Source organism: Nilaparvata lugens, chromosome 12 (genome assembly GCF_014356525.2).
Source record: "Nilaparvata lugens isolate BPH chromosome 12, ASM1435652v1, whole genome shotgun sequence".
NCBI lineage: Eukaryota > Metazoa > Arthropoda > Insecta > Hemiptera > Delphacidae > Nilaparvata > Nilaparvata lugens.
The window spans coordinates 28310624-28322567 of record NC_052515.1 but is presented as its reverse complement, the minus strand read 5'-3'; the positions used below and the strand labels follow the sequence as shown (position 1 = coordinate 28322567).

Below are 11944 nucleotides of genomic sequence, written 5' to 3'. Positions count from 1 at the left end.
TCCTCCAATGTCATAATTGTATTATGATATAGTATTTTATACAATAGATGGAATAAAGGAATGGCCTTGGCAGTTTGTGAAGAATAATAATTGTGATTCCAATGGTTTATTGTCAAAAAAATTAGTATTGATTTTATTTTTTCCACATCAAAGATATACATTTCCTAGTAACGTGATTTAAAGATACATCAAAAACATTGAATATTTCTATGAGATTTGTAGAAATATCACTTATTGAGGTTGATATAATTATTGAATTTTGTTATAAAAGAAGAAATGAATTTACATCAATCTGGACAGTGCTAGAAATTCTTTTGAAATGATAATCCTATAGTGAGGTCCACGTTATAATGGCAGTGAAGGGAGATATAGTGAGGTCCACGTTATAATGGCAGTGGATGAAGATAGAAGAATAGCGATACCGATTCTCTACATTGATAATTATATTTCTATACTGTCAAAAACATAATTATTGGTATCGTTGAGGACCTAGAAAAGGATAGTACCACCGCTTGTCGAATAATTGACAAGGAAAACCAAAGTTGATCAAATACTGTCATTATAACGTGGACCTCACTATAGCAGAACAACTTTGCCGAACCTCTGTCTTGTCAATGCATTCTACAGACGGTAGCTGATACAGGCTTATTGATGTAATAATAACTGTTCATTTTCGTTTAAATAACGAATATATAAATATATAACATATATTTTCCAATAATTTCATAATGAAATTTCATAATCAAGATGAACTATTTTGTTAATTAATTATTTTCTACATTGTTAAAATACGATTGGCAACAGAGCAAAGCGAAAAAGAGATAGCGCTATCTGCTTTGTTGAATGATCGACAAGGACTGAAATGATAATCCTATAGTGAGGTCCACGTTATAATGGCAGTGAAGGAAGATAGCAGAACAACTTTGCCGAACCTCTGTCTTGTCAATGCATTCTATAGACGGTAGCTGATACAGGTTTATTGATGTAATATTAACTATTCTCGTTTAGAATAATGAATTATATTAAGCAAGAAATTATATTTTCCAAAAATTTCATAATCGTCAGAATTGTCATAATCAAGATAAAATATTTTGTTAATTCCACATTGTTAAAAGACGATCTGGCAACATTGTATCATTTTGTATCATTGAATCAATAAAATAACAGAACAAAGCGAGAAAGAGATAGCGCTATCTGCTTTGTTGAATGATCGACAAGGACATCAATACCATTGCTAATCAAACACTGCCATTATACGTGGACCTCACTGTAGTACCTGAAGCTAACGACTTCTTGTAATACAATATATGTTATTACAGATTGATCTGATCTGGACATTGGATTGGACGAGCATTAGCGATCTCCTACTTTTGACTCAGGGCCAAAATCGTTGTCCATCTGTTTATGTTCTACAACCACTCCGTACGCTTCGATTAATCAACTTTAATTTTTTTCGCCCCACTTGGATGTAATGAGCTGGTTTTCGTGCGTCATATGGATAGAGGCAGTAAATGATTGTTTTCTGACCAGGCCGGTAAAAGTTTTACGGCTCTAGGGCTGTAAAAAAACCTTGAAGTCAGCTGATCTGATTTGATGTGAACGTGTTTACAAAATGGTTATGAAACGGAATCAGTTTATGCTTCTAGAATTGAATAAGTATTCTGCAATAAGATACTATCATTTTATTTGGATGAATAAAATACAGATAAGATATATATTATAAACTATTCAAATTCGATTTTGAGAGTAGGATAGAAATTCTAACCTAAACTTCCGAAGTCGACAACAAGCATGGTGACGTTGACAATCAGATTGGCCAAATTTCAAGTGTGCTAAAACAGCTGATCAAAAAACTTTTATTATTTGTGTTTATTATTCAAGAATCAAAACATTCATAATAATATCATCTTATTGTCATTTGGAAGAATAAAAAGTATAAACTCAACCTCTTACATAATTGAACATAATATTTTAGGTTATTTAGACAATCAGAATAAAAAATAAAAATACTTGGACAATTTCTGATATTCAGATTACCTCAGATTTGCTAGAGCTATGACCTTCCTGTTTTGCTTTCGGAAGTGCCTAATAAACAATTATTCTCATATTTATATTGTTTATTTTTCTGTGTAGCGAAAAATAACGTTCTCACCATGGGCAAAAATATTTTTCCGGCTCTCAATCTTTTCTAGTCCTCGGCCTATGGCCTCGGACTTGAAACCCGATTTCGAGCCGGAAAAGTCTCATTTTCGGCCCTAGGTGCGAAATATACTATTACACATATTTTACGAGCCTTTTTATAACAAAAATTACCGACCTATTTGAACTTTCCAGACAAAAAGGATAGGCTAACTTAAGATGCGTTTACACTAAAGTTATTAACAAAATGTTTATTTCTCCGATCTTATAGATTCTATTAGATTGAACATAACTCATCATACACATGATGAACATATGTGTTTGTCAAGTTCCGTTCAATCTAATAGAATCTATAAGGACGGAAAAATAAACATTTTGTTAATAACTTTGGTGTAAACGCAGCTTAAGAATGGTGTATCCTATAGATAGCTGATGATATCCTATCATTGACTGCCAATCATTTGTTGAACTAATGATTATAAATGAATCATGGAGTCATAATGCTTATCATTAAATCTACAATGTTCAAGTATAAAGTTTAAAAATATTGTACGGATACGTTTCACATTCCATTGTTTTTAAAGAGCATCATGATCATGATAGTTGAGAATTATGTAGCATTCAACAATATCAGTTAATATCGTATATATCTTTTCGCCACACTGCACAGAAAGCAGCTGTTATCCAGTCCCTACGTAGATCTGAAAGACCTTGTTTGCAGACGACTCTCGTCTGACGTCAGAAAAGGGTTTCTTTTCCAGTCTAGGCCAGAAAGTGGTCACTTTCCAGCCGCTCATGGAAGTCCATAGTTAATAAGTCATCCGCTAGATCGGGCGAGTGACCACTTTCTTCATCAGCTGAAGTCGCCATGATTTCAGTTCGAGTTTCCAATCAAACTAATTCAGCATTCGCTTCGCAACCAGTTTTATTCAATTATTTATTGTTGATTAGCGCATTCCAAATTTTCAAAAATGCTCGAAGATGACGATATTCCAAGTGAAATTTTAAAAGAATCTGAAATCCTGACTGCAAATCTTCTACCACTAAAATCAAGAGATAGGTACGATAACAAGTATTCTTTATTTATTTTGTCAGCAATACCTGTAGTGTGGCGAAAAATATCGTTCGCACCACGGGCAAAAATGTTTTTCCGGCTCTCAATCTTTTCTACTCGGACTTGAAAACCGATTTCGAGCCGGAAAAATCTCATTTTCTGCTCTAGGTGCGAAATATACTATATTCCAGGTTCTTTGTCTCCAATTAGCACAATTACACTAAAACCAAGTGCTAATTTCAATAATATTTTCAGGTACTTCGTTTCAAAATAAGACAAATTCTAGACAGTTCGTTCAAAAACATGACAAAAAAATAAAAATCTGATAGGCTTACTATAAAATACAGCAAGAAGTATTGCTGTACTGGGAGTGAGACAAGAATAACAAAGGGTTGGCTAGTTATCGACCAGCTACCCTAAAATGGTATGAATCAAATCGCGTGTTGAGGTTAGGGGTCACTGACTGCTCTCTTCCCCATTAACCTATTCAATAACTCAAAAAACATCTACCACTACCCCTATACCAACTACCCCTTCAGCCGGAAAACCACTATTGCATAAGAAATAATGGATAAGTCAGGACTTGCTACAGTATTTGTAGAGAGAAAATAATGTCGTTCACCTTTCAGGTATGTCCTCTTCAACCTAATCTCTCTTCTTCTTCTTCTTCTTCTTCTTCTTCTTCTTCTTCTTCTTCTTCTTCTTCTTCTTCTTCTTCTTCTTCTTCTTCTTCTTCTTTTTTCTTTTCTCCTCTATGTTCTTTCTCATTTCGTCTTCTTCTCCGTCATCTTATTCTCCTCCTTTCTATTTTTCTCCATCGTCTTTCTTCCCCTATTCTTCAAATAATCCCTCCTCTTTTGGCATTGCGCTTTGAGTCCCTCCTTTAGTATGTCACCGTAGCATGAATAATGAATGAAAAAATCGTGAATAAATTATTTTTTGGTAGGTAGCTTGGATGAATAAAGAATTCGCATAATATCGACATTCTTACTAGCCTTAATCTGCTACATCATCATAATATTTATAAAAATTACAAAGAGTTATTGATTTTAGCAGAAAATAGGAATCTGAAGACCAATGATGTTTATTAAATGTATACCTGGGGCCTATTGCATGTTACAATACAAAATAATAGTACCAGTATTCAGCTTCTTATTAGAAGAGGAAATTACTGAAATATCAGCTTATATTTTCTCATGCAACAGGGTGCAGATATGTTTTTACAGAAGCATTTGAACTATTGTTGGAAAAATGAATATTTTACACTGGCTAATTAAATCATGTAACCAGCATGCGAACCCGAAAAACGTTCAAGATTTGTTTGGTTTTTTATTAAATATATGTATGAAAATCATATTTTTGAATGTTGTTAGCTATGTTGTGTATCATGGTATATTATGTTGGTTTAGTCTATTATGTGAAAATACTTGAGGACTGAAAATTGTGTGAATTGAAGAACTACAAGACTTAACCTATTTCGGACTATTGTAACAAATAAAAGAATAAAGTGAATTACCAGTCTAACGAAAAGATTATAAGTTTTTTGTTATGTGTTATTACATCATCTATTTATGTTCTTCACATTAATGTGATTTATTCAAATAATCAATTCGTTAGTAGCCTACTGATCGATTGTATTCTTCTTAGTGGTTAGTGCCTCTACTCGATGTTTGGTAAAGCACACTACCAAAAATTATAGGATCTTTAAATTTGTGGAAATTGAATGAATTAGTCCCCAGATTCCTCCAAATCGTATGGGTTTCGATCAATTCATTCAATTACCTCACAGGAACAGGATCGCCTCCACCAGTGTCTTTTTTTATATAAAGAAAAAAACACAAAACTTGGAAATCCGACTCACACAAGGTGTTTGAATTTTTGAAATAGGATGAAAATAGAAAGTAAGAATTGGAAAAGTAATTTAGTTTTTATTGACACAAAGTTCTTATCAATTTTGAACATATTTAAAAAGATACAAAAGGTTGAAAATCGGTAATACGGATGATTAAACAACCAATCTTTTTTTAAACATTTACGCCCTTTCTTATGAAACCGTTGGCTTATATTTAATTATCTAAAATGAAACTGATTTTATTTAAGAATTTAAATTTATTAAAAAAATATGTTGAGGAAAACGTTCTATTATTGTTGTTATTATTATTATTATATTATTTGAGATATTACTGTTTAAAAGGAGGAGAATGAATTTTTAAAAGAAAATTAAAGAAACCAAATGTAACAAATACAGGAATAAAGTGAAATGACCAGTCTAACGAAAAGATTATAAGTGTTTTGTTATGTGTTATTTCATCATCTATTTATGTTCTTCACATTAATGTGATTTATTCAAATAATCAATTCGTTAGTAGGCCTACTGATCGATTGTATTCTTCTTAGTGGTTAGTGCCTCTACTCGATGTTTGGTGAAGCACACTACCAAAAATTATAGGATCTTTAAATTTGTGGATAATTGAATGAATTAATCCCCAGATTCCTCCAAATCGTATGGGTTTCGATCATTCATTCAATTACCTCACAGGACAGGAACGCCTCCACCATGTCTTTTTTTATATAAAGACAAAACACAAAACTTGGAAATTTTGATAATAAAAATTTTGACTCACACACAGGTGTTTGAATTTTTGAAATAGGATGAAAATAGAAGAAGTAAGAATTGGAAAAGTAATTATTTTAGTTTTTTGACACAAAGTTCTTATCAATTTTTAACAACATATTAAAATAAAAAGATACAAACAAAGTTGAAAAATCGGTAATACGGATTTAAACAAACAAATCTTATTTTAAACAATTACGCCCTTTCTTATGAAACCGTTGGCTTATATTAATTATCTAAAATGAAATTGATTTTATTTAAGAATTTAAATTTATTACAAAAATATGTTGAGGAAAACGTTCTATTATTGTTGTTATTATTATTATTATTATTATTATTATTATTATTATTATTATATTATTATTATTATTATTCTTTGAGATATTACTGTTTAAAAGGATGACAATGAATTTTGAAAGAAAATTAAAGAAAAAGAACTTACAGAAAATATGGAACTGACTCCTGGGTAAACCTGACTCGTGGTCGATACCGCAGTTGAACGAGAAGCGAGTGGTCTTTTTTTAGGAATGAAAATTTTGTCAGCGCAACTGCTGAGTTTGTATTAAGTTCTTAGCCATGGCGTGGAAGCTTTGCTAAGACATTTTTATTGAATAGAACGTTTCCTCTCTTGCTCTGCAGTTTAAGATGAAAATGAATTTGTTTAAATTATACTATATTTTATAACATTTAAAATAATTGAAAGTACTGTATTTTATTAAAAAATAATTATAATTAATTATTTTTGAGACACGGTTCTGTCACTATCGTGACACTATGTGTAACCCTATCTAAATTTGGGAGAGGAATAGCACAAGGTTACCTTATTTTTCCTCTCCCTATCATTTTGATGATGTACTTATTGTATGAATGAATAAATGAATGGATAAAATAGTAGTGTATGTTCTGATTGAACATAATTATTTTATTTGATTTGATTATATTCCTGTCTGCATTTTCAAAAATATTTTGTGTAACAATTTTCAGTTACCATCTGCTGATTTTTTGTGTAACTTATCAAATGATTTATCGTGATGCACCTCATAGGTTTCGGAACTCTATCATCCATCAAAACCATGAATGAAGCAATCGAAACCCAAAAACCTCTCACATTTACACTTTACTCCTTGGCACACGCAAACGGAAGCCTCCATTGCTAAGTGCTTATCTATCAATCTCTCTCTCACTTCCTCTCTCTTTATCATCCATCTTCCCTCACTCACCCTCTCACTCCTTCCTCTTTCGTGACCTTCTCTTTGCCTAAAATCACATTTTTCACGGACTTGACCACAGCCACACTGATCGATGAAAGGGTCTTTGAACTATCGCCCTTTTCCTCACACTTCTCTCTTCTTCTTCTTCGTCTCCATCTTCATCTCCTGTCTTTTCTTCTTCTTCTTCTCCTACTTCTTCTTCTTCTTCTTCTTCTTCTTCTTCTTCTTCTTCTTCTGCTCCTTCCTTTTCGTGACTGGCCAACTGAGGAATATTGAACGATTTTTCCTCCTAACCAACCGCAAACATCAATTCAACCACCGTACATCCGATTTTCCAGCAATAATATTGTCCGTTGATTTATTTCTCTTTCTGGACAAGGTTCAAGTTTTCGGAAAGTGTTTTTGGAGTGTTGTGATAACTGGTTGTGGTTCATTTCAATCTGGGAAGAATACAAATCTTATTAATTTAACGTGTAAACGTATCAGTAGAACACCTCTGTCGAGGTATTATTTTGACTAAATAAATAAGTAACAGAAGAATATTTCATTTGTGAATAATTGGTATTGATTCCACTGGAAAATCTGATATTCTCTGTTGTAATTATATTACAATCTCACGTTTCTGTCTGAGAAGTATATCTGAAAAATAAAGCTTGAATCTAAAATACAATAAAGGAAAAATTGCTTATACACGTGTGGAATGGAAATACCGAATGACGTCTGAACTACAGAACTGAAATTTTTTCAATATAGATTCTCAATTTATTGAGGATAGTTATAGAGGCCTATTTAAAATTTTCAAGATTTCTGTAGGTTAAGTTTTCAGTTTTTTCAATTAGACCCTGCAAAAGCATTATTTACCCTGCAAAAGCATTTAATTAGAGCCGCTCTAAAACGGCCTAGACTGTATCCTAGCAGGAATTTGTTTGTTGAATTTGGGGTTCCAACGCTACGACAGTTGGGAAAATCATTACACATACCAATAGAAATAAGCAGCATCTTACTTTGAATACACATTTACACAACCTTCGTCCGTCTGTACTCGATCCTTATACTCGAAAGTTTACAAGATTAACTATAAATAAACATCATTCACATACTTCATGGAATACTTTGCTAATATAGTCCCATATCACTTTATAAACAATAGAATAACAAGAGAACTAAGTAGTGAAATAGAAGAGTGGGTAAAAGCTAGAGTTTATTTCAAGATAAGTGTATGAAATGATAATTTTGTAATAATTTTGAGAACATAATATATAATCTGTCTGTTATAGTACGTTTTTCTTGATTCTGTACGATAGGTATTATAGTATATATCCACTTTTAGTCTTTATTAATATTATAATATTTGTATTTTTCAATCGCACTCACTGCTGGTGGAACAAGTTCCACTTATGCCAGTAGTGCCTTTTTATATAAATTTATTTACTTATAATATTATTAATTTCATTATTGTACTGTATACTTCTAAAATTTTGTACTTTTGTTAACTTTATTATTTTTGATTGTAGATTTGTCTGTAAAATTATTTGGCAAATAAATTACAATTACAATTACAATTAAAATTAGACCTTGCGAAGCACGGGTTACCTTCTAGTCATCAATAACATAAACACAAATACAGTAATACATTTTCATCCTTTTTGTCGAAGCCTATTTCTCATAATAAATAGACTAGGCTCATAATTACCTGTCAATTGAATCCTACAAAGCAAAGCTGTAGATTTACTAATTGGATGAGTTGAAAATTCATATTCTAAATACATGTTCTATGGAGTTGTCATTGTGTATGTGAGTGAATAAAAATTATATTTTAAATTATTGGTCATATTTGGTCTATAATGGTGGCTTTCAAATACTCCTTTGTTCGTTGCACGTGTATTCGATTTAACTGTCGTAGAATGATCTGATCTAACGAGAGCAAAGCCACGAGCAAATGATCGAATTGAGACCAATTCGTTGACATCATTAAACGACGGTTAAGTTAAAGACTAATGTGCAACCGGACATAAGTATTTGAAGTTTATTCAGATGCCGTACTCAATCGAAATCAAGAGATATCTATTGTGTTCATCTGTAAATTTAATTCATTGGTAAATTATTTTTTGTTCTTCCATCCTATCCTTAGCTCAAGCTCTCTTACTAGTAGTTCTGTTAACAGTAGACCTCGCGCTCAGTAAGTTATATTGACCTGTTGTTATGTTTTCTAAAATATTATGTTTGATAAAATGAGTAATTTATCAATTTAAAATATCTAAAAAAAATCCTAAATAAACATAGAGTTTTCTGTCCTATCCTTCCGTGACGTGTCGTGCCGGAATGTTAGCGCTGTTATCAGGTCTGGCTACAACTCTCTACAACGTTGATGGAAAGATACATTTTCAAGATGTTCGATGTTTTTGAACGGGTAGTATTATAGTCAACTGTCTCAACGTTGATGTAAAGATATATTTATTTCCAAGATGCTCGATGTTTTTGAACGGGTAGTATCATAGTCCACTGGACAGCTGATTTATGATTAATTATTCTAAAGTCTTATTTTTACGATAATATTGGCTTCAAAGGAGACTCCTTTTCCTTTTGTATTATCCTTAAAATGCAAAACTTCCAAAAACCTTGTATATACGTCGACGCGCAATTTAAAAAGGAACATACCTGTCAAATTTCATGAAATCTATTACCGCGTTTCGCCGTAAATGCGCATTATATAAACATTTAAACATTAAGAGAAATGCCAAACCGTCGACTTGAATCTTAGACCTCACTTTGCTCGGTCAAAAATCTTTGATAAACCAAAAACTGAGGTTTCAAAACTTCAATGAAATGAAGTTGGTTACAAATTACAACCTTTCACCGATCTATCAAATTGTTGCTTAGTCTGAATTAGTACTTGCGTGACTAATTAATATTAATTAATGCTCAAAGCTAGATCCAAACTTATCTCAAGGTCCTAATGACGTATTAGACTCGTCAGATCGCAAAAATAATAATTAATAACCGACTCTTTATTGAAATTATATTGCTTACGTCTTTCATGGCAGTAAGTAACTGTTATTTTATTCAATTATTCAAATTAGGTAAGGTTTGGCAGCGCAATTATCAATTGAGATTTCAATTTGAAAATAATTCAATTATTTTTATCGGCTCACCGATGGTGAAACTCTATTGTTATGCCTCTAATCGAAAACAAGTTTCTTTTTGTGTGCGGAAATTAGAGGATCATTTTGACCTTTTATTTTGAAAGTTGGGCCCGCTTTCTAAGATAGCTTTTACTATCAATTCTAACTACATCTATCTATTAATTCATCTATAAATTGATTTCAAAATGTAACTATCTACAAATTCCAAAACTATATCAATTTTTATTCTCTACTCCTATCATTTCGTGGATATGAAGGCTGTTATATTGTTCAAATTATAACTGATTTTATCAGCGTATTGTCAAGATGTATAGTTTTATTGAACCTACTTATTATCTTTAGATCAATCTACAACTTTTTAAGCTTGGCTCAATTTTCAACTCTCAAATGCTCCATCATGATAGTTTGTAGTTTATTTTTGGAAACTAATACTTATCAAGTTTGATTGGAGTGATTGTAATTGGATAAAGTGCCTCGTTGATTCAACCACAGAGGAAAGAAACACTACGCTTATTCGTGATTCACTGATCTAGTCTAGTACTGTAGTTTAAAACTATGATTGAGTTAGAATTCCATTAAACTTTTTGTATTAATTAGGGAAAATTGTATCTAGGATTATTGCTGGTTGGTTACTCTGGTCGTGAGATTGTTATGGGGAAATATTCATTTTATTTATTTATTGTTTTACAAAGGCGACTTTCTAAAAGTATTTTAAGCCTAGGTGATGATGATGGGATGAATGATAATACAATGAAGGTAGAGTTATGAATGAATAAAAATTATAGTAGAATGAAATTTTAATTAATATAAATTAATTATTATTATTAAACCATATTGAAATATTCACAACTACTCATTCTATTGAAAAAAATGAAACTCAACATATTAAATTAAACGACTTGTGATTAATAGGTCTATCAAATGGGAGTATCCCCAATATAATGATGTAAAGTGATGAAAAATAATAAATAAATTGTCGTTTCACGATACATCGATTTCTCGATATTTTTTAAAAACGTCAATAACTAGAAAACTATCAGTTAAAATTAATCCTAAAGATATGGTTGGAAAGAGGAAGGAATTTCCAAAAGAAATGTGTTCCTTTGTTTGACGTTTTTGAACTTTTTATGAGGGCTCAAAGTTGAAGAAGTACATTCATCGATTTTAAAGCCAAATTTCAAACAGTTTGAACACTCATAGAAACGTCAACCGATGGAACACAATTTTATCAATCCTATTGGAAATTATTTCCTCTCTCCACCATATACTTTGAACTAGATTTTGACTGATAGTTTTCTAGTTATTGATATTTTCAAAAATATCGAAAAATCCATATATCTCGAAAACTAAGGTCGATCTGAGAAAATCTTACTGGACATTTTTTGTTGCAAATTTTATGTAGAATAATTCATGGTCTTCTACTGTTAAACTTTTTTGGGAACCCTGTATAGGCTAATGATATCAATAACTATAAATCATTACTCTATGATTCTAGATAGCTCTTATAGTTCTAATTGCTTCAATTTTATTTGCTTTGTTTACAGGAATAGAATACATGAACGCTACAAACCTTCTAGACATGTTGGATAATGGAGTAATTCTCTGTCATCTGGCGAAATTAATCCAAAATAGAATCCAAGAAGCTGTTGACGATGGTACAGAACCTGGAGTAAGTAGAAAAAATATTATTTTTAAAAATTTCATTGAATAAATAATTTATAGATTCTCAACGAAATTTGTATAGTCTATTTTGGTAGTGTGGAATAACTGAATCATTGAATTG

General features: G+C 31.5%; 1 protein-coding gene across 1 annotated transcript in view; it reads left to right on the top strand.

The window, feature by feature from the left end:
* LOC111048756 (growth arrest-specific protein 2) overlaps positions 1-11944 on the top strand; it is a gene marked incomplete in the record, with an annotated part of 128547 nt that overhangs the window by 86961 nt on the left and 29642 nt on the right. The window contains 1 exon segment of the mRNA XM_039439296.1: positions 11706-11830. Coding sequence (XP_039295230.1) covers positions 11706-11830 — 125 coding nt within the window.